Genomic DNA, 23,743 nt, shown 5'->3' with positions numbered 1-23,743 from the left:
AGTAGATTGAGAGGCCTTTCTGCCTCTTCTCTGCACATAAAATAGAACGAGCTTGCCCTTATTTCTCAGTGCTTTAGGGAGGTAGCTATGTAGAAGGTGATGCTCAGAGTGAAAGATCATATTCTATATTAACCCAAGAACTACTAGTTTGAGTTTAGGGCATACCATAGCCTTCCCACTAGATTTATAAGTAGCTGTGATCTTACAGAGTTACCTTTGCAATTCAGGCCATAGCATCATCCTCCCCAGCTCCTTCACCAGACTGTAGGCACCTGCAGGGCACATAGGTGACTCGGTCAGCTTTGTCCTCTACACAGAGTGACTTGCACAGGCAGACTGGCCAACTGTCTTGGTTTTTCTGGAACTGAAGTGTTTTCTAGGATGCAAGACTTTCAGTTTTAAAATTGGGATGTGGAATTCAAAGTGCTAAAACTTGGAAAGTCCCAGGCAAACTGAGATGAACTGGTCACTCTGTTAGGGTGTACTTTACCAACTAAACATGGTGAAAAGTTAATCTGGGAGGATGGTACATCACCCTTCTGTATTTTAGTAAAAGATGGAAAACTCAGAGATGAGATAATGTGAGGTGGGCCCAAATTAACCTTTAGTAAGACTGAGGGGAAAGGGAAGGAGAGAGAGAGACAGATACTCTAGTTGCTATTTTCCTTATTATAGGGTTTAAACTTTTCCTATGAACCCTCCCTCCACCCTGCTACCTACTTAGTATCAACTAGTGTCAGTCCATCCATCTATCCATTCTTCCATCCATCTACTCATCACTCAGTACTGACTGAGCCACCTGCAGAAAGCCCCATGCCAGTTGCTGAAGACCATGGTTCTCAAAGTGTGATTCTAGACTGACAGTGTCTGCATCATTGGGGAGCTTGTTAGAAATGCATAATCTCAGGCCCCATCCTTCACCTCCTAATCAGTCTGCATGTTCATTGGAGCCTTGGGCAATTTCTTTCAAAAAGGCAGTTTGAGCAACACTGCTCTTGGAGAATTAAAGAGAACAAGGCTGAGTCCTATCAACAAGGATTTTACAGAACAGTTGAATATGTAATGAATACATGTAATAATGTCATCAGTGGTATTTTGAATCATCACTTGTCCATGTGCAAGATGGCCTCAAAAGAGTTTGTGTGTGTGTGTGTATGTGTGTGTGTGAGAAAAATATTGGCTCATATCTGTGCTGAGATAGATTTGCCTTAGGTCCTAAAATGTGGTCCCTTGGGAGGGGACCTCACATGGGATGGTTTTGTCACTGGATATCCAACTTTTACTTATTAAAATCAACAATAATGACAGTAATTTATTTAGCTCTTACTATGTGCCAGTCCTATGAATGTTGAAGATACAGTAAATTGAAACCAATTCCCTGCTGTCATGGAGGAAGTGGTAAATGTGTATGAGAAAAATCTATCAGGGGGTGAATATCAGCTTGAGTGGTGGTTGCTATTAGATGGTCATTGGCATTGGAGAAATGATGTGAATGGCACCAGAGGAGGGAGACATAGATGAAGTGAAGGGATGAGTCCTGAGCAACTCTCCCTGGAGGGGATTCTAGGCAGAGGGAATATAAAATGGTAAAGTCTTAAGTCAGAAGGAACTCAGCTTGTTCCAAGACTACCAAGGAGGTTGCTGTGGTTGGAATAAATTGAATGAAGGGAGTGGTAGAAGATAACTGAAAGCTAATCATTTGGCTTTAGAGGCTATGGAAGGATGTTGGCCTTAATTCTGAGTGAGGTGGGTGCCATGGGATGACTTTAAGTGAAAAAGTGTTGTGATCTGACTTAGGCTGCTCTGTGAGGATATTCTGTAGGAAGGCAAAGATGGAGGCCACTGAAGCCATCCAGGGGAGAGGATGTTGGATTGGTCTAGGGCAATATCTCTTAGAAATATATATATATATATATATTTATCTTTTTTTACTATTGTTGTTGCTTGTGCCTTGGTGTCATAGCTAAGAAACAATTGCCCAATCCAATGTCACCAGAATTATGTCTATATTTTCTTCTAAGGGTTTTATAGTTTTGTTCTTGCATTTAGGTATATAATTCATTGTGAGCTAATTTTTATATATGGTGTGAGGTCAGGGTTTGTATTAGTTTTCTTGGGCTGCTTAACCAGGTACCAGTAACTAGATGGCTTAAATAATAGAAATTTATTGTCTTACAGTTCTGGAGGCTAGAAGTCTGGATGAGGGTATCAGTGGAGGTGATTCCTTTTGAACCAGCCAGGGAAGAAGGATCTGTTTCATGCCTCTTCCCAAGAGTCTGGCAGTCTGTTGGCAATCTTTGACCTTCCTTAGGTTGTAGAAGCATCACACTGAACTCTGCCTTTATCTTCACATTGTGTTCTCCCTGTGTCTTTTGTGTCCAAATTTCCCCTTATTATAAAGACACTAGTCATAATTGAATTAAGGACCTAACCTATTCCAGTATGACCTCATCTTATCTTAGCTCATTATATCTGCAGTGACCCTATTCCCAAATAAGTTCACATTCAAAAGTACTGGTGGCGAAGACTTCGTCATATGAATTTTGATGGGGACACAATTCAACCCCAGAGTTTAACTTCATTCTTTTGTATGTGAGGTATGAATATGTGTGAATAATTTTTTAGAAGTGCAATTGCTGGGTCAGAAGTTTATACACACTTAAAATTTTGAAAATACAGAAATATTCTCTTTAGCTGTTGTGTCATTTATTATCTATGCAGCAATATTTATGAGTATCTGTTTATCACTTCTTACTAACACTGGGTGTTATCAAACTTTCTGATATTTGCAAATCTTATAGAAGACATAGAACATTTTGTTGTAGTTTTAATTTGTATTTATTTTAAGAGCAAAATGGAATATCTTTTCATGTGTTTAAGAGGTGTTGCATTTTCTTTTCAATGAACTCTCTAATCATCTCCTTAGCCCACTTTTGCAATTGAGTTATTATCCTTTCTTCTGATTTTAAGGGCTTTTTATATATTAAGGATGTTCATTTTTAAAAATGTTTTCATTTGTCTCTTTGCTTACTATTTTTGTGAACTCATAAATATTTTTAATCTTTATGCAGTGAAATGTAAAATTTTTATTTATAGCCTTTTAATTTTATGTAGTTTCTATGTGCCTTCCAGCAATGGCTGCCCTGTCTTTGCTCAGGGGCAGGGATGGGTCTGAACTCGCTCTGGTCCCCACCCCCCACAAGTTAATGCCCTCTCCTTGAGGGCAAGGGCATCTCTGCTCCACTGGCAAGCAGAGCTGGAGCAAGAGGGGCTGCAGTGGGGGTCCCTTTGTTGCCTGGGGAATGTGCTGGGGCCATCAGGGAAAGATGGTCGGAGCTGCAGGCAGTTTTTAATATGCTGCCTCCACCTTGCTTTTTGAGAGAAAACAAGAGTACACATGCCTCCTGCACAGGTGAAGTCTTGCTTTTGTACAGTGCTCCTGTAAGTCCCAGTGGTTTTCAAACCAGTTAAGGAGACTCATCATCCTGGTGTCAAACCCTGGACCTGTGGTGCCCAGTATGTAGCTTGAACCCTGGACTCCCCACGGAGGGTCCCTGACCCTGTGATATCCCCTTTTCTTCTGTGTCCCCTGCTGGGGTGCAGGTCCTGACCTGATTGCTTCTCTTTCTTTCCTTTTGTGCAGATCTTTCTTACAGCCTTGGTTGTAGAAGAGCCTTTCTGCCAGCTTCCAGGTTGTTTTCAGCAAGAGTTGTTCCCCATGCATGTATTTTTGTCCTTTTGATGTGTTCATGGGTCGGGGGAGACCTGGCATCCTTCTACTCCATCATCCTGATCTCTGCAGTTATAGTTGTTGTATAAGATACTTCAATGTCTGGTGGAAGACCCCTTTAATTTTAAAATTTTGTTTTCTGGCCATTATCATTTGTGTTTCATTGAATTTTAAAACTAGCTTTCCTAATTTAAATAACAAATAATTGATATTTTTGGTTTAACTTAGAAAGGTATGCCGCCTTATGATGGTCAATCTTTCTGTACATTTACTTTAGTTTTTTTCTTAAGTTTAATCCATCTGTTAGGCTCCTCAGCAGCATTTCAAATCTTTCTTTAAAGTTCTTCATATTCTTGATTTTTTTCTTGTCAAAATGTTTCCAGCTATTGTATCTTTTATGTTGCTCTTGTAAGTTTACTCCTTTTCATTGTTACTCTTTGCCTTTGAGGTCTATTGTAGTCTTACCTGGAATCTTCAGGGCATGTTTATCCATTTAACTTCAGGGTAATTGTTCACTCAGTCACATGCCTCCTGAAGAGTTTTCATGAAGTTGTACATGTTCCCTTTCTCACCTTGACACATGTGGGGATGATAACCTTGCTTCTTCACCCTCTCCCCACTCTCAAAGGGTATGTGTCTCTGGTGGCCTTATTGCCTCTCTTATATCCCCTTCTGGAGATATGGCAGATCAGAATCATGGCCCTCATCAGCAAGAAGGGGGCTTCCTGTCTGTCAGCTGGATTGGGGGTGCTCTTCCAAGTGGGATGTGGGCCATGATATCTGTGTGATGGGTACCACCTCTCTCTCCCCTTACTGATATCCTTGGTGAGGAGATGGGGGTTTCTATGGTTGCCTCTCAGTGGTCGGTAGAGAAATCCTGATGGCATTGGGCGATGCCATCAGTCTCTTCTACATCATCATGGTAACCAGGATCACAAAGCTCTAAGAGCTCAGGCTGTCATTTAAAGATGAAGGAGGTGAGGACCTGTGATCTCAGGGACAGTAGTGCCAATGGTCTGCTCTAAGTGGCAGAGTGGACTATGACCCTGATTCTGGGTCCCCTACTCTTTGTACCATCTTATACTTGCTCTCTTATGCTGGTTTCTCAGAGAAAATTAAGTTTTATAGAATAGTAGAAATGATATTTAAATATCTAGAGCAGAAAAAGTTTTCAGACTCCATCTACTTTACTTCCCTGTTTTATGACAGTGGTATAGCTGTATGTTTTATTCTTAAATATCTCTAGGGTACTCTATCTCTCTGCCCTCTAGTCACTGTATCTCCCATCTTATTTAGTAGTTTATATACTTAACTTCAGTCTTTTCCTGCAGCTTAAGCATAGCTTGTGTTTTTTCAATGTTTTTTAAAAAATTTTTTATTGAAGTATAGTTGATTCAGAATGCTGTTAATTTGTGATATATAGCAAAGTGATTCAGTTATACATATATGTGTATACACACATATACATTCTTTTGCACATTCTTGTCCATTATGGTTTATCACAGGACATTGTCATCACAGGAAATGTGTGTAGCATAGGATACTGTGCTACACAATAGGACCTTGTTGATTATTCATTCTATATATAATAGTTTGCATTTGCTAATCCCAAACTCCCAATCCTTCCCTCTCCCAACTCCCCTCCCTCTTGGCAACCACAAGTCTGTTCTCTATGTTTGTGAGTCTGTTTTTTTTCATAGTTATGTTGACTTGTGCTATATTTTAGATTCCACATGTAAGTGATATCATATGGTATTTGTCTTTCTCTTTCTAAGTGAAATAAACTTAGTATGATAATAATCCATATTGCTGCAAATATGTCTTATGTTTTGACTAAGGAGTTTCATGGTTTTACTTCATTTTATCTCTCTTGTGGGATAATTCATTCTTGTCTGCCTGTATGGCTGTGTGTCTCCTCTGAAAATGCTGCTTTTTTTACAGGAGGGTTCTGGGCCACCATTCAAGGCTCTAGTTTGGAAGATGTTAGCCTGGTGTTATTTGGATCCCAGTCTTGTACCATCAATGTCACCACAAGCAATTCACAAAGAATTCAATGCAAGGTTCCACCCCTGGTAAGTGGAATCCTTTGGCATCTCCTTCTGTCTGGGTGTATGACCATTATTAACATGTAGTATAAGGTTCTCAAGAAATCATTTCTTAGAACTAAGTTAACCTACAAGACCTTTTCATAATGAGGGCTTGCTTACATGGAAGCATTTCTGCCATGAAATGGGAAGCTGACTCCACCAATGGGGCTTGTATTTTGCATCAGTGAAGTTCTTTTAAAAGAAAATGACCAGGCAGTGCTAGTCCACACTCTTAGTGAGTATTCATGCCACAGAATAAATATATTTATCTAATGCACATTCTGAGTGTTGGTTTGCAAAACATGTAATCTCACTTCTTTCTCAAGCAAACAGATAACTTAGTTTTCATTGGCAATTTTTTTTTTTCTGGCATGGAAGGGACTGGTGGAACTTGGAATCTTCTAGAATGTCTGGTCCTTATGAAATAGCTTCCTGGTTAGTCCCTACTGCTTCCCCTTTCCCTGAGAAACAAGTCCTTTGGCTTTCCCATCCCTCTTCCATTGGTGCTGTCTCATAGGTGGCATGAGAGGTTTGGGTACAGGCCTCTCCCTGGTGCTGTGGGTGAGAGCCATGCCACAGCTGAGCTTGAACTTCCTATTTGATGTTCACTTCAGAGCCATCAACATTCCTAGCACATCCTTGACCCCCAAAGAAGGCTGTCTGCTGAACGATTAAGATCTCTGGAAGAAGAAAGTGTTGAGAACAACCTTTGACCTCTGATGACATATTTTTATCTCATCCAGTTATTCAAGTATTATGAAATGTTAGCTTTTATGTATAAACTGCATGCAGTTCTAGTATATGTTTGTGTTGTAATTTGTTTATTTCCTTTTATTGGACATTTAGGTAATTTCCAAAATTTCTTAGTTCTTATATTTACCATATACTTACTATGGACCAATAATAATAGTACAGATATATAAAGGCAATAAGTATTTTTTGTAGTTTGTTTTTTTCTTAGAGTTTCTAATTTTTATTAACATGTCTTTTTTATAATAAAAATCTTCTGTCTTAAAAATTTCATTATATCAGTTGTTCCCCCTCCCCCACCTTTTTGAAGCTCTCTATTCTCCCACCTCACTCTAACTTGGTGTTTTATAGGTTTATTCCACAGGTTTATTCCTACTGTTTCTCTTGCCTGCTCTCTTGAGTAAATCCACTGTTTCTTGGACTTTCTTTCTCTTTTTTTGTTATTGTTTATTTTATGAGACCATAGGCTTAAGAAATATCTCAAGGAAGAAAATGTGGGAGGGAAATTTTCTGAGTCCTTCAGTGTTTGAAAGTACTCTCACACTCGATGGTTAGTTTAGCTAGATATAAATGTTTATTTGAATTTGCCATGCTTATGCAAAACCAACTGGTGTGTTAATTGCAAGTCATTCTTATTTGCTCTTTAACCTGTTGGATGCTGCACTTGCCTATTCTAAGCTCTTGTTGCTGTGCATGTGTATGTGTGAGTGAGAGAGAGAGAGTTGAAAGCAGCAAATATATTCTTTAAGAAAAAATTTTAAAAACGAATTCTGTATGGACTTTGCTCAAGTCAGTCTCATTTACAGAGTTTTGATTTTAAACATTAAATTTTCAGGGGAATGATGGACCTATTGTGAATGTGACTGTGATCAGAGGGGACCATTCTGTGGTTCTTCCCATGGCATTTACATATGTCTCCTCTTTAAATCCAGTAATCGTGTCTCTGAGCAGAAACAGGAGCAACATAGCAGGTAAAATGCATGATACTGCAGCATCTTTTTATTTTAGATCATTGATCCTATAAAAAGGTAAACAATAGCCTATTAATTTTATCAAAGATTGTCTTATATTTTGGATGGAAATTATTTTTTTGAAAACCTGGAGACTGATTTTTCTCATCTTTGCCATCACTGACTAAATCTCCTTACCTCTATTTTTCTCTCTGTAAAATTGGGATCATTTCTATCATGAATATGCCATAGGAATTCAGAGGTAACAATTCAATAAATATTTATTGTGTTCCTACTATGTGCCAATAATAGCAGGACATGTAATATAATCCTTGTCATTAATTTATAGAATTATTAGCCTCAGTTTACAGGTTAGGAAACTAAGGAATAGTGAGAAGAAGTAACTTGTCTAAGATGTTACCTGTAGTAAGTACCGGAGCGGAAATTTGAACTCAAGCAGTCTGGTTGCAGATTCTAAACACTTAACCACTCATAGATTACTGTAAAATAGCATTTTGGGCAGCAGACTGTATTGTAGCTGTTATTTGATATGATTAAGAGAAAAAGATCCTCTTATTAACTAGGAATTCTTGTTCCTGGATATATACATATGGTGAGTTCTTCAGCATCCAACTGCATGAAATGATTTAATCTTATGAAATGATTTAATCTTTCTTTAATGATTTGGGTGCTATGACAGGATGGAATTATGGCAATTTATCATCATGTCACATCATATAGATTTGGAGAAGTAGCAGGTAACACACTGTTCTAGTTAACTGGATGCCAGGTGACAGAGTTTATGGCAGCTGTATCCAAGGGCTTATTATTTAAGGCCATTAAAATTTCCTAAAGAAACACCCTGGACTCATTTTTTTCTGGTACTGTTTTCATTTTCCATTGCTCAGGAGTATATAAATAAAGGGAGGTGTCCTTTAGCTTCTCAATATTATTCAGCTCAGATAGTGCAGAAGAAGAATTTGCTGCCTGAGGCGACCAAAGTGTGTAAAATTCCTTAGTGGTATAGATTCTTCCCAACAAAGTAGAAAAGGGAGGGGGGAGTGCCGTGTTCTATTCAGATTTCAGTGATTTTGGCTTTTAATAAAATTTCCCACCTATAATGAAAAGAATAAATACCTTGCATCAGTGCCTCAAAGGCATCTAGGATTAGCTTGACAATTGACCAAGAGCCCAAGGAGTTCATGTTATTGATGTATACAACACGATACATTATTTGCAGAATTTACACTTGCATTGAGATCTTTCTACAGGCAGAATAAAGAAGAACATGTTATAAAATCCACAATGAGTAGAGCCCTACTGGGAAAGTCTCTTTTGAAAGTTGGAGGGCTACATGGCTTCATCCAGGAGATATTGATGCTGATGATGACAATAAAGTAGAGGTGAAATCAAAGAAAGAGAAGGAGGGGCAGAGGATGGAGGAGGAAGAATTTAATGTGCGGGACCTTTAGTGTGGCTTTTGCTCTCAGCACCAGATCTGAAGAACTCCCAACTCAGCCTCTCCTTGTGCAAGATACTTAACTTCCTTTAACTTTAGTTTCATCACTTGTTATGTAGAAACAGTTCTCTCAAGGTGATTAGGAAAAATGAAGATAAAGTAGGTAAAAGTACCTAGCCCAGGAACTAACACAGAGCAAGCACTCTATAAAGGCTCTGTTGAAGTGAAATCCATCGTTCAGACAGATACTGAGTGTTGTATAAATGAGCCAAAGAGGATCGCTGCACATTGGCGCCATGTTGTTTCCTTCTTTAGGGCATGCTGGGATCTATTAGCTGAAAAGTCCATTAATGCCAAGTTCAACTTCTTACACGCCCAGCTGTTTTACATAGAGCACAGATAAGCAGATGTTTAACCTTTAGAGCCTGATTGCTCTACACACCCTGCAAAACTGCATTTAACATCTGATAGCTACAGATAAGACCAGCCTGGGGGGTGAGCTCTAAAGGACTCAAAGTCACGGCCACCCTGTGACACAGAAACTACCCACTGGGATGCTGAGTGACTCATTATGTAAGAGACACATAAGCTCCTCTCTCGTCTCCCCCTTCCCTAGGAGTTCCCTTGCTTTCCTCCTCGTCTGGGTGGTGATCTCAGATTGATGCCCCCAGAAGATCTCCTGCTGGGAGATTTCCCCACCCATGGACAAATCACCACCCATATAAAGCTCATTCTGGGCTAAGGCCACTTTGTGGCCATCTCTTTGCTTTGGTCAACCCTGAAATCTTCATATTTTATGGAAGCTTCAGACTTCACAGTAGAAAGGAGGTTGGGAAGAGAGGAAGAAGTAAGGAAGATGTGAAACAAAGAAGAAAATGAAGTTCTTTGAGGCCTTTGAGGGCAGTACTATACCAGAGGCTGTCCTAGGACATCTAAGTTTATCCTTATTACAAACCAAATGGGATGGGCTTTGCTCCCTTCTTACAGATGAAACTCCATGGCTTTGAGAGCCCAGAATGTGTTGCCCAAGGTCACAAGGTAGTTAAATAGCAAAGCAAGGGCTTGAATGTAGAGTCACATTCAATGTGCCACAATCCCTCGTTGACTTTTATTTTCCAAGCCACTTCCTCTAATTGGTTGTGCCATCCCAGAGATGCCAGCTCTGTCGTAGTTCTCAAACATGCTTGGCTAAAGGAGCTGTAGAGATGCTTTAGCCCAAGCTGTGTCTTTGTGGATGGACTGAGACACAGGAGAAGTTAAGTCTATTTATTTCAACTCCTGCTGTTGCAAGCTTGATTTCTGGCTCTCGGGAGTTGATCTTATGGTCTGGAAGAATAGCTTGAGGCATATCCTTTCCTTGCTTAGTAATCTTTGGAGGTCTCCACCTCTTCCTCCTCTTTGTTTTAGTTCTCTACTCTTTCCCTCCATTGAATTAAGTAGAGACCCCTTGGGACTGAGTTTCTTCATCTTCAGGTGAATCACCTTCAACTTGGCCTATTCCCAAAGAATCCTTACTTGGATCCACATGTATCTGGTCTTCCAGAAAGTCACCCAATTCTTTGTTCTTCTCTCCAAGCCATTGGGGGATTAAATGAGAAATTGCTACAAAAGGCAAGGTTTTGGGTAAAGCGATGTTTTTAGAAGCAGCTTGTAAATCCTGTAGTCTCTCTCACTTCCTCTTGGGACTTATCCATCAAATTGAATTTCAAGCACCATCTTGCCCACAGGGCCTTTTTTTGGATATTCAGACTGTTGCTCTAATTTGAACAACCCCACTGCTTAATTTCTGCATCTTTATGGCTTGTCTTGTTCTGAGGCTTTTTTGGCACCTATTTTGCTGTCTTCAAGGGGGTTTCTGAGGGCAGGGTCTGTGTTTAACTTGTTTTGTGTCCTTTGTGTCATCGTGCTCTTGATACTCAATAAATATTTGAGGTAAAATGAATTGAGTTAAAGTGTCCGTGGTATACATGGCATTTTAGTAGAGTTGCTAATCAGCTAAAACGATATGGAGACACAGAACTGGGCTCAGGCCTTCCCATTTCTATTAAGCAGGTCTGAGACCTAGGCTACTGAGCCTGAGTTTCCTTAACAGCAAAATTCCAGTCCTGCTAACTGCTTTGCATATGTTATCAGAAGAGTGTGAGGGTTGAATGGGATAACGTGCATGAAAAGTCTCTGTGCTGAACACTTTAAAAAATTGATATGAGGCTTGGTGCACACTGAAGACAGAGCTTTAGGCTTTTATCTTCAGAAATGTGGAGGCTGAAAACAGAGGACATAGGGTGCCGTTTGCTGGTGATGAAGCCCAGCATCTGTCTTCTAAATGACTTCTTGGTTTGTCTTTTCATGGAGGTAAGTAAGTACCTCTTGAATACAACCATCTTGACAATTTTGTTTTCTATGCCCTTGAGGTTATAGGCTGGAGCTCCATGAAAAGAGTTAGAAGTTTCATGAAAAAAATAGGTTGGCATTAAAACTCTTATTTAGAATATTCTGGACAGGGATGGCCAGATGTTTCATACTAAAGAAAGTCTCAGACTTGAATAGGAGGCTGTTGAGGCCACAAATCCACTTCACAGGGACTGATGGGTTCTTCTCAACACAGGAGGTGAGACGCTTTCCATTGGAATGGTGCTCCCAGTCAACTACACGGATCTGGATGCTGAAGTCCACATTGGGGACACCCAGGCTCAGGTTCTTACGTGGACGGCTTGGGGCCTGGAGGTGGTGCTGCCCCCGCTGCCCACTGGGCTCCACGGAATCTCAGTCTCCATCAACGGGGTCTGCATTGGCGCACAGGGGTGAGGTGGAGTCTTGCTGTTGATTCTGGGTCTGTTTAACGGTCTAGTGATTCAGTCGACCAATTCTGGTTTTGCTTTAGTTCTCTATTTCCCTCCTCTTTTGAAGTTAAGGGATAAACATTTGAGAATCATAACAGCTGAACAAGTTTTAGGGACCCTACAGGACAGTTTCCTCCCAAGACCAGTCCAGGGGAAGTTTTTGGCTTATGAATTGGGGAAAGGAGAACTTTCTGGAACAGAGATGTCATGTCTCTTGGCTGGGCTAGGGTGGAGGGGACATCTCTATGTGAGATGAGTCTGCTTAATAAGAGTTTGTGATTCAACTAAGACCTCTAATAACATTGTGTCTTGAGCTGTGAATAAAAGGCTTCCTTTACCACACGAGCTGTGCTCAGTCTTCTCTGCCCTGAAGCCCCCCTGCCCAGTATTCCTCTGAAAGTTCCTATGCTTCAATCCAGAAAGTAGCTAAACTCTACGACATTGTTGTCTTCATGCTTTCCCGACACAGGAGAATGTCCCACAGAGCATTTCTTCTCCACCATTTCCCCTCTTCTCTGGTTGATGGTGCCCTTCATGCCTGCTCTCCATCAGCCCCCTTCTCTCTTCTCCTCTCCCCAGTACATGCTTCCCTGCTGTCTTGTGCCTTCTTATCTCTTTTTCTGACTCTCAGTTATTTCAGGACCCCCTCCCCATTCTCTGCAGGGTGGACCTGCACATCCAGTACCTCACAGAAGTCTTCAGCATCCAGCCTTGCTGTGGGTCCCTTCTGGGTGAGTGGCTCTGATGTGACCATTAGCATATATTCTGCAAGTCTACTCCTTGGATGTTAAGTTTGTTCCTGGATTAGTTAACTGGTGAGCCCAGAGGTGGGGCTACAGGGAGGGATGCTCTCCCCTGGCCTGGGAACTGAGTGGTGTACTTTGGAGGGTGGGAAAACTCAGGATTCCTTAACCCAGTAAGTTCAGGAAATGAAAGAATTTTTATTAGAAGGATATGTGCCTGGTTTTCTTTTTCTTGTTTTTTTTTTTTTTTTCTAGTGGAAGGAGTCTGAAACATCTAAAAAGTGGCGCATCTTGAGCACATATAACTGACTCACTTTTCTGTACACCTAAAACTAACACAATCTTGTAGATCAACTATATTTTGATTAAAAAAAAAAACAGTAGAAAACCAGGGAAAAGCTTCCTAATACTGCATGTGCAAGGGGAAGAAGAATGACTCTTTGATGTCCTCACACTTTATGGGGAGGTAGATGAAAAAGTGGACATAGCCAGAAACACAAATGCCAATATGGGAGATATAAGGACCAGACACAAGGAGAAATCTAGAAAAAACATTCATTTTCAGAAAAAAAAGGAAAGCTACATATTTCCATGCGATCATCATTGTGATAGTGTATGAAATAGTACATTATTCTTTTCAAGCATAGTCTAATCCTTTTCTAAAAAGAATTAAAAAAATTTTTTCCATTCTAGTTGATTTGCAGTGTACTGTCAGTTTCTACTATATAGCAAAGTGACCCAGTCATTCACACACACACACACACACACACACACACACTCTTTTTCTCACATTAGTCTCCATCATGTTCTATCACAAGTGACTGGACATAATTCCCTGTGCGTAATCCTTTTTAAAGCTGCTTGGCTCTGCCAGTGATTTGGTAATGACGAGGGGTGTGTTGTTCCCATCCCTGTCCTGAAGGTGGGATCTGATTGTCTTTCAACTAGAAAGCAAGACAAGACCTATAAATACAGCAGTGACATTATGAGCATATGTCCATGTTTCAGTGGCTCTGGATATGTCCCCTACAAAACACATACGACTACATAATATATGGAATATTGTAATATTATATAGAATAATATAGACGTTAAGTAGAAGACATCAACAAATCTGATTTTTCATCAGTGTGTAGGCTAACTATATATAGAACTATATATATACACACACACTACATAATAATCTATAGAATAATGTGGGAATAGCAGGATAGATAATACGACAGATGATAAGAAGACTAAAGAATTTGATTTTTCATTAATATATAAGTTGTATGTACGTATAGATGAATATACATATACTCTTTCTACATCTTAATATATAGAATAATATAGACTAACATGTAAGATAATACAGCAGGTGACAAGAACACTTTAAGGAATTTGATTTTTCATTAGCGTCCAAGTTTATAGAAGTGGAAGTTTCTAGGATCTTTCAAGTACATGTACTTGAAAAGTTTGTCTTAAATGTTATAAAAATTCTTCTTTTATGACAATGTATATTGTCTTGCTATCATGTGAATTTCAGCCCATCTGACTCCTGACAAAATAATCACACAATTAACACTGATGGGATGAGATGAAATCATTGCAGGAACACGCGACCTTCCCCTTTGTCGTGCTGGGGCTCACACGGGTGCTATGAGTTCCTAGTTCTGAAATAACAGCCTGTAAGTTTTGTTCTCAACATTCATGCTTTAGGTGGCACCATCCTCAGCATCTCAGGAAGAGGGTTCAGCCCGAATTCAGCTTTGGTTCGGGTGCTAGTGGGCAACCGGTCCTGTGAGGTCGTGAACTCAACAGAGAGGAGCATCTGGTGTGAGACCCCGCCGGCGCCCCTGCCACCTGGTGCCCCAGCCCATGTGGAGGTCTGGGCTGGCGGTGAGCCCTCCCCGCACCAAGCTCCGCCTAGCCTGGTGGCGGGGGGCTTCACCTTCACATATGAAGAGGCGGCAACACCAGTGGTCACTGCCACACGAGGGGAAATGACGCATCACAGCCTGAGGCTCTACGTGGAGGGACATAACCTCTCCGACTCTGTGATCCTCCTGGGAGGCTTGAGCTGCGATCTGGAGCCCCAGCTTCTCGAGGGCAACGCCAGCCTGTCTGCATGCACCTTTCCTCTTGGCAGTTTGGAGGCAGGCACCTATCCTCTCCAAGTGCGGCAGAGGCAGATGGGGTTTGCTGACCTGCCTGCGGGGTCCCAGAAATTTGTGGTGACACCTCGGATAACAGCCCTTTCCCCAACACACGGGTCTACTTGTGGAGGCACTGTTCTCACGGTGATCGGCTCAGCTTTCAGCTCCAGCCGGAGATCCGTTCAGGTTGACCTTTCGGGTCCTTACTCCTGTGTGATTTTGAGTTTAGGGGACCAGACCATCCTCTGCCAGATCACCCTGTCAGATGACCCCTTACCTGGCGCCTCCTTCACCCTGAACGTCACCGTCCTGGTTAACGGGCTACCTAGCGAGTGTCTGGGGAACTGCACCCTCTCCCTGTGTGAAGAGACAACCCCTGTCCTGGACGCCTGGACCGTGAATATCAGTGGGTCTCTGACCACAGTGCTGATTAGGGGTCAGAGGTTAGGCATCACAGCTGAAGCGCCAGTGGTGTTGGTGGATGATCTCCTGCTTTGCACTGTAACTTTCTTTAATACAAGCCACACAGCCTGCTGGATAAGTGACTTGACCCCAGGACCACACTCCCTGTCCATTTTTCATGCGAGATATGGGTATGCTTGTTCCGGTAACATTTCCAGACACTTTGACATTTTGCCTCAAGTGTTTCATTATTTCCCCAAGAATTTCAGCCTGCATGGTGGAGGCCTCTTGACCATGGAGGGCACAGCCCTGAGGGCACGGAACACCACCCTAGTCTCTGTTGGCGGGCAGGCCTGCCTGACCCTGAACCTCAGCTCTGAGCTCATCCAGTGCTCTGTGCCTGCAGGGAGCGGCTCTGTTGCTCTGGACCTGGAGGTAGATGGTCTTTCATACCAGGTGGGCGTCATACACTACAGCCACGCCTTCACCCCCGAACTAATCTCTCTTTCTCAGACTGATGATACCTTAACCTTATCGGTAGCCCGGATCTCAGACGCTTCGAACGTTGACATTTTTATCGGGGTGTCCCCCTGTGTGGGAGTTTCTGGCAACCATACGGTTCTCCAGTGCCTGGCCCCGCCTCTTCCCGCTGGGCAGTACCAAGTCCGAGGTTATGACTACTCCAGAGGCTGGGCCTCATCAGACCTGGTGTTCGTGTCCAGAGTGACCATTACAGCAGTGACTGAGAACTTTGGTAAGTCAAGCAGGGAAGGCAGAGAGAGCTCTCATTTTGTCAGAGGGTTAACAGCTACTGTCACTACCCTAAGGGGCAGGAGATGCACCTGAAGGAGAGAAGGCAAGAGAAGCCCGCTGGCCTCTGACAGCCCGAGTTTCTTCCTCACACTTTGTCCTGCTCCATTTCTGAGGCTTTGTTTTTCATCCAGGAGATTGTGCTTATTCTCTAAGTGTTTGATTGTATTTTAATTTGATGCATTAAGCTGCTTTAATTTGCGTTTTAAATGAAATAAGGCCATTTGTAAGAGCTTATAATTTGATCAAGTAGAGCATAAATGCCTTCGTCTATTTTTAGACCTACATGCCAATTTGAATGATTTTAAACTTATTAAATATGATTAATTTTTATCATTTTGTACTATTTCACAGACTAATTCAGACTCCACCAAGATCAGGCCGGTTGCACAGTGTGATTGCATTGGTTGAACTTTCTCCCCTTTGAGATATACAACCATTTGCCTTGTTTTCTTCTGATGATGGTTTGGGTTTCTGTTCCCTTCATGTCTTACTACACTTGAGAAGCTCACACATGATTGTGATGCAGAAAGTTTAGAGGAAATTATGGGAGCAGGATCTGAGACTGAGGAAGTCTGAACCCAGATACTTCTTAGAACAGTGTGCCCAGCCTCAGCGGGGTGGGATGCTGTGGGGATTGGGGTTTGGTCCTGAGTCTGTCTCTGTCTTAACTGGGGGATTTTTTCCTTTTTTTTTGGTGGCCATGCCCATGAAATGCAGAAGTTCCTAGGCCGGGGATCGAACCTGTACCACAACAGCAACCCGAGCTGGAGCAGTGAAAATGCTGGGTCCTTAACCCACTGAGCCACAAGGGACCTCCAGCTGGGGACTTTTTATTATTGTTGTTACTATTATTATTATTATTATTTTTGTCTTGTCTTTTTAGGACCATACCCATGGCATATGGAAGTTCCCAGTCTAGGGGTCCAATTGGAGCTGTAGTCGTTGGCCTACACCACAGCCACAGCCACGTGGGATCTGAGCCACATCTGTGATCTACACCACAGCTCACGGCAACGCCAGATCCTTAACCCACTGAGCGAGGCCAGGGATCAAACCTGCATCCTCATGGATGCTAGTCAGATTCATTTCCACTGGGACTCCAAGCTGGGGAACTTTTTTAAGCCTCAGCTTCCTTATTTGCTAAAAGGTTTTGGGCTGGGTGCTCCCCACATCTCCCTTTTCTATCCCTCAGATTTCATGATGTTTATGGTAAGAAAGCAGGGGTATGAAATGCACCCAAGCAGAAAAAGTGTCAGGTGGCTGTGTAAGTGCCACCTGGCCTTGATGTGCAGGCAGAAGCTGGACCTCTCTCTCAGTGTGGACCAGAGATCTCTGCACATCTGAGATCTTAGCCGATGTTTTCCTTTATTGGTTCTCAGACTGAAGCAAAATGTGTTGTCTGTTAAGAACTGTTAAAATTTTACCCATCAGACAGGCTCTCTTCCTACATGGTAGGTAGGCATGTAAACCAGGGCACTATTATTTTGGAGAGAGATTTGCACTAAAAATTTACTTTCCCTTTGACCCACTGATTCCACATCTAAGGAACTTCCCCAGTTGTACTCATATAAGTGTCTAGTTCACTGCAGCCTCATTAATGATAGCAAAAGAGAAAGTATGGCAATTTCAATCAATAGAAAAATTGCTCAATAAATTATGGCAAATTACATAGTGGAATTCTAAGTGGCAATTAAAATGATGAGCTAGATCTATACATACAGACTTGGAATGATGTTTATCTCTACTTCTAAATAAAAACTTTGTAGAAAATTGGCACAACATTGTGAATCATATAAAAAACTTTGAAATGTAAAATAATATATATATATATATATATAGGATGATCGAAAATTCTAGAAGGAGTCACAAGAAACTCTATGTGGCTACTTCTGGGGAGTAGAAAAAGTAGTTGTGGGCTGTTTTACTTTCATTTTATACTCTTCTGGATAAAATGTTTAAGAACTATAAATAAGCATTACTTTTCTGCATACAAGTTGTTACATTTTTAATAGGTTGTTGAATATGGTTGGAATTTGACAGAACAGGGTCTCCAGGCTTCAGAGATGAGTGAAAAGAAATTGAGGAAACCAGGATCCAAGGCCAACTGTGTGGACTCTGGAGGGAATTAAAAAGAAAAAAATAGCAGGCAGCAAGGGGGCATGGGTTTGAGTTTTGAGTAAAGAAAGATTTGCCTCTAGAGTCGTGAACTTGTCATTTTGTCTTTAAAGGCTGTCTGGGTGGAAGGCTTGTGCATGTGTTTGGAGCAGGATTTTCCCCCGGGAACATCTCAGCTGCCCTGTGCGGTGCTTCCTGCCAAGTCTTGGCTAACACGACAGTGTCTGCCTTCAGCTGTTTGGTTCCGCCCCTGGATGGTCAGTAAAAATGCCGGATTCATTTTTTAAAGAGTGTATATGAACATGATCTTTTTTGGTTAACTCCATTTTGGGGGGTAATTAATGCTGTATTGATCCTTAATTTTCCTCCGTGTTCTAATAGGAAAAAAGGCCAACGTTAACATTATCCTCTGAGTCTGTAATGTCCAGGTAATTACCTGAGCCCTTACTCAGTGAAATGTCACGGTCTCTCGCTGCTTTAAGCTTTGTAACCATCATGTAAATTGTGGCATGGGAAGCCCTGTCTTTGTGGGGTGGAGGGTTTAGAATGGAAGGTGCAAAGCTCCAATAGTTCCATGATGGGGCTCACAACATGTGATAATTACCCACTGAGCTTCAGAAAAAAAAAGTCTCAGGGCATGAAATTGCCGTTATCACGATAGGACAAGCTAAGCCAGGTGATTATCTGGTTTGTATAGTCATAGATCTTGTACCTGTGCATGTAAAAACCATTTGTACACATATTTCTGTATAATGCTTTAAATTCTAGTCCTAATTTACGTCTGCAACGTGAATGTGGGTGAGCGATTTACAGTGATAAAAGTATCACTTCACCTAAGCTTGGACAAAAATTCCATGATGGATAATACTGCTGTGATGGCAATTTATTGGATTGTCTTAGACTAGAAAGAGGAGCCGAGGTGGGGGGGGGACAATCCCTTTCAAAATACTAGAAATTAAGTTTCCTATTGTCATCATATATATAAGCAGAACATTATAGAAATATCTTCCACTTAAGATTCCACAGTAGGAAACTTGGGCTGAAGTAGAAAATTTAAGTTTAAGATGGCTGTTTCATTTTCTGTTCTAACTTCTGTGCATAAAACTGTCCTGGCTTAGGGTATGTGCAAAATTAATATTTGATGAAAGAATAAATAAGGGAATTGGGAAATGGTAGAAACATAGTCAAGACTCCCCATTTCTAAGTCCTGGTATTTAAAAAATACTGCTACAGTTTTTTTTTTTCCCCTTGGGGTTTCATGTGGACACTGCTTAAATTAATCAACTTTGGAAACCTTTTGGTGTTATTTTAAGACATTTAGTTTAAACTAGAAGTACAAAATAAAAACCAATTACATTTCAGAGTCAGATAAATTGTGTTATTGAAAGCTTTATAACTCATAGTAGAGGAATAATATAAATTTTTATATTTTTAAAGATTTGATTATATTTAGAAAAAGACTTCTTCAAAGTTCCTTAATTTTTAAAGAGGAAAACGAGTGGGAAGCTGTAACTCTTACCATTGCCACTAGGTGACAGCAAACACTCACTGATTGTGCAAGGGCCACTCATTTACTCTAGGGAAATGAATAATTTGACTTATTTTCCTCTTTTATTGAAAAACAAGTCTTTTAAAAGACTTTTAAGTACAGTGTCTAAAGATGAAGAGGAACTGGTTAAATCTAACTCCACTGGTTTCTTAAGATTCAGGATGGAAATTGAACCCCTGAAACTGGATAAAACTTTTTGAGTATATGATTGTGCATTTAAAAAAAAAAAAAATTTACGGCCACACTCACGGCACATGGAAGTTCCCGGCCTGGGGGTTGAATCTGAGCCACAGACACAACCTATGCCACAGGTGTGGTAACACCAGATCCTTTAACCCACTGTGTTGGGCTTGAGATCAAACCCATGCCTTCGAAGCGACCCAAGCTGCTGCAGTCAGATTTGGCACCACAGCGGGAACTCCTGCACTTTTTTCCTAGAAAGTAGATTTATGATGCACATCAGATTGTCAAAGGGGTGTGTCTCAGAAATTGAAGAAAATTCTCATAATTCCCCTGCTTTCAGATAGGATTGAATAGTACTGATTTCGTTAAGAATCTATTATATTTTAAAAGATTTCTCACCAGGGGCTTTGCAACCCCTGCAAGTTTCACAAATGCCCTTCTCAGAAAAATCTCCCCTTTTACCTCATTAACACTCCCTGCTCGACTTTTTTCAACCTTAATCAACTGGCAGCCCTTGGGAAAGCTGAATAATTTTGGTCCTTCCAACCCAGTGGTTCTCAGTATTATTCTTGAGAATTATAAAAAATATTTTTATTACTGGAACAGTAACAGCAGCAGCCCCTGGGAATTTGTTAGAAATGCAAATTCTTGGGAACTAATGAGTCAGAAACTTTCCAACAAATAAACATTTTGGCATTTCTCTTCTGAAATTCTGGAGTATAATCTGTAAATATATGTGCTATATACTTGAAACTAATATCATATTGAAATCAATTCTACGACAATAAAATCTAGGAAAAGCGGGATCTCTCAAAAAGTCCTTTTGCTGCCTTTGGTGTCACTTATCTTTGCTTTCCCCCAAACTGTACTTCTAACAAAAGAGGAATTTTATTTTTTCATATGATGAGTTGCTACAGCATCTTGTCAGTGAAATGAATACTCTGTTTAAAATCAGCAAGATCTTTGATCTTTTGGTTTCCTGCACTTATTTCTTGAATTATCCCACATGACTTCTTCATGGAAACTCTGACTTTTCCACGAGGCATGAAAAGCTAAAGTGATTAAGGTCACATGGCTATTTCGTGGCAGAACCTTGAGGAAAATGCATGGATTCTGATCCCCAGCGCTGGGCGCTTTTCATAATCCACCTTGCCAATTTGCATCCACCTAACCACCCATAATGAGTTCATTATTTTATAGGTGGTAAGCCTGTTTTGATTTGCCCTAGGGCTTACTAACTGGAAGGTTCTCCTGTTTCTCCTATCCATTTGAGAGTCTTACTTGCCAGGTATTTTAATTGCTGTAACTCTTTAGGAATGCAGTCACCGAGAACCTACTGTGTGCAGGTGCTTTGGGATGTACTAGCAACAGCAGTACTATTAGTTTAGGAGAGAATAATGGAAACCCTCTCACATACTTTTCTCACTCACTCCTCGTAGCAGCCCTGGGATGTAGACAGGCGTCAGGTTCAAGCCCACAGTCCTTGATAACATGTGCCACTCACCTACACAAACACACTAGGTGCAGAGGTAGAAGGCTAGAGACAATTTTTCTTTTCTATTTTATTAGTGTTTTCAGGCAGAGCCACTCCTCAACCATCTCACCTAATAGAGACTTGCTCATCTTCTTGTTAAAGATTATTGCCAGTCTGCCCTGCTGATGCTTTTTATGTTGTGTCTCATGACCTCAGGGTCAAAGGGCTTCCAATCCTTGCTTTTCTTCTTTATAAAATGTTAATAGCCATAACTATATGAGAATGGAGAACTTGTGTTTATCAAGAGATTCCCATAGGAGTTCCCATCATGGCTCAGTGGAAACAAATCTGACTAGCACCCATGGGGATGTGGGTTTGATTCCTGGCCTCGCTCAGTGGGTCAAGGATCCGGTGTTGCCATGAGCTGTGGTGCAGGTTGCAGACATGGCTTGGATCTGACATTGCTATTGCTGTGGCTGTGGTGTAGGCAGGTGCCTATTGAAAAGGTAATATATTGTAAATAGGTAAATATATTGTAGTACTTTCACACAATGTAGTATGGAAGAGCAGAGCAAATGTTTGAACAACTGTTGTGAATGGTAATATGGCTAAGTCTCAAAAATGTAATATTGAGTGAAGAAAGCAAGTCCAAGAATATCATGCCATATATTCTATTTTATAAAGTTCAAAAAGAAGTAAAACTCAACAGTCTCCTATTTGAATACAAACCCATGTGAGAAAACTATTTCAAAAATGCAAGTGGTTGTGTCTGAGAATAAGGAGGGAGAGGGAGGGAGAGGGGAGACTTAGCAAACAGCACACAGATTTGAGAATGTCTCAACTGTATTAGACCTCTTGTTGGCTGACCTTTCTCTTGCATTCACATGAGTTTTTCTGATCCTGATGATTCATATTTTATAAAGACATGACATATTCTTCTGTATGTATTATAAATGCTTTATACTTTTTTTTTCCTTTTTTTTTTTCTGTAACAGCTGGACCCACAGCATATGGAATTTCCCAGGCTAGGGGTCTAATCGGAGCTGTAACTGCTGGCCTGCACCACAGCCACAGCAACGCCAGATCTGAGCCGCCTCTGCAAACTACACCGCAGCTCATGGCAATGCCAGATTCTTAACCCATGGAGCGAGGCCAGGGATTGAACCCTCATCCTCATGGGTACTAGGGTTCTTTACCGCTGAGCCATGATGGGAACACCCATAATACATTTTTCAAGAAGAGTCAAAGAGTAACTTTATTTTCCTCTTGGTCAAGGGATGGCACATGGACTTGGCTTATGGAACCCTGTCAGGACTTCACTTCTTTCTGTGGTTATTACCTAACCCAGTGGTGACCATTCCTTGCAGTGTCCTTGGCTTTCCTGTGTGGCCTGAGGCTAGAGGAGGAGGACTGTGTGGCCTCCAGCAGCAGCTACGTGCAGTGCGATTTGACGGTCACTGTGGGGACAGAAAGGCTGCCCGAATCATGGCCTTACTTCTACATGTGTGGAGAGAGTTCCAGATGCCTCTTTGTCCAAGATCATCAGACAGAGTCAGTCTTTCCTTCGCTCTCAGGCCTTCTCATCAGGTAACACCTTCCTCTCCCTCTCTGACCTTCCTCACAGATGCAGGGCTGGTGGATTGATAGAATTATCAGAAATGCCAGGCTGGGTGGACACAGCCCCAGGGCCAAGGCTCTGGTCAGAGGGACCCTTCCATTGTGGATTCCAGCCAGCCTGCATATCAAAGCACCTCCCGTCTTTTCAAGTGTTCAAGAGAACATCTGAAAAATCTGCCCAGTAAACAGCCCGCTTTGTTCTTGCTTAGATTTTAATATTTATCTTCCGATCCAAAGCAACATCTGGTGAATGCCAATGGGGAGAAAGATTAGACATTATGAAAAACAGAAGGCTCTTCCCCTCTTCCCTTTTCTTTTCTTTCCAAACAGATTCACAAATATGAGGGAAAAAAAAAAAAGTCAGGGAGAAATCCAGCAGATTGTACGATGTTTATTCAAAAAAAGGGGGCAGGCATGGAGGAAAGACCGTAGAGCTAGGATTTAGAAGCCATGAGCTTATAAGGATTTTTTTGAATTTAACACACACACACACACACACACACACACACTCATAAATACCACAACCTCCCAGGTAGAATCCCCTTTTCTAAACAGGTTTTTTTAAAAAGGGTGGCCATGCCAGTCACTCTGCGTGCTCTTCATTTCTGAAAGCATCTCCTTTTCTGTGAAGGGTGATAGTTCAGTGCTGAAGGTGGCCCTGTGTCCTTCTTTATTCCTTATCTAGAGAGAGTGGTGACATCTGGTTATTTAAAGAAGGCCCATTTCCCCATTAAAACACAAAACAAAACAAGACAGGTCATCCAGAGTGAAAGTGAGAACCAGCCCTGTTCACAGCAGTTGGATTTTTGATGTCGTGAGACAGCCGGTGTTTGGTGTGCATTTGCCACCAGGGATTTGGGTTTAGTTAGAGGAAGAGTGGGCTCTTCGGGGTT

At 41.4% G+C, this 23,743-nt stretch overlaps 1 protein-coding gene across 2 annotated transcripts in view; it reads left to right on the top strand.

Moving 5' to 3' along the window:
- The window catches only part of PKHD1 (PKHD1 ciliary IPT domain containing fibrocystin/polyductin), a 484,027-nt gene that overhangs the window by 63,542 nt on the left and 396,742 nt on the right, over window positions 1–23,743 (top strand). For both annotated transcript variants that reach the window (XM_047795623.1, XM_047795624.1), the window contains 7 exons: window positions 5,672–5,802; window positions 7,403–7,538; window positions 11,582–11,777; window positions 12,480–12,547; window positions 14,261–15,853; window positions 18,141–18,284; window positions 22,601–22,820. In XM_047795623.1, the coding sequence (XP_047651579.1) occupies window positions 5,672–5,802; window positions 7,403–7,538; window positions 11,582–11,777; window positions 12,480–12,547; window positions 14,261–15,853; window positions 18,141–18,284; window positions 22,601–22,820 (2,488 nt within the window). The remainder of the gene's footprint in view (window positions 1–5,671; window positions 5,803–7,402; window positions 7,539–11,581; window positions 11,778–12,479; window positions 12,548–14,260; window positions 15,854–18,140; window positions 18,285–22,600; window positions 22,821–23,743) is intronic.

This window comes from Phacochoerus africanus, chromosome 9, assembly GCF_016906955.1.
Source record: "Phacochoerus africanus isolate WHEZ1 chromosome 9, ROS_Pafr_v1, whole genome shotgun sequence".
Lineage (NCBI taxonomy): Eukaryota > Metazoa > Chordata > Mammalia > Artiodactyla > Suidae > Phacochoerus > Phacochoerus africanus.
Note: the sequence above shows the minus strand (reverse complement) of the source record. Positions and strands in the feature narration are given on the sequence as shown.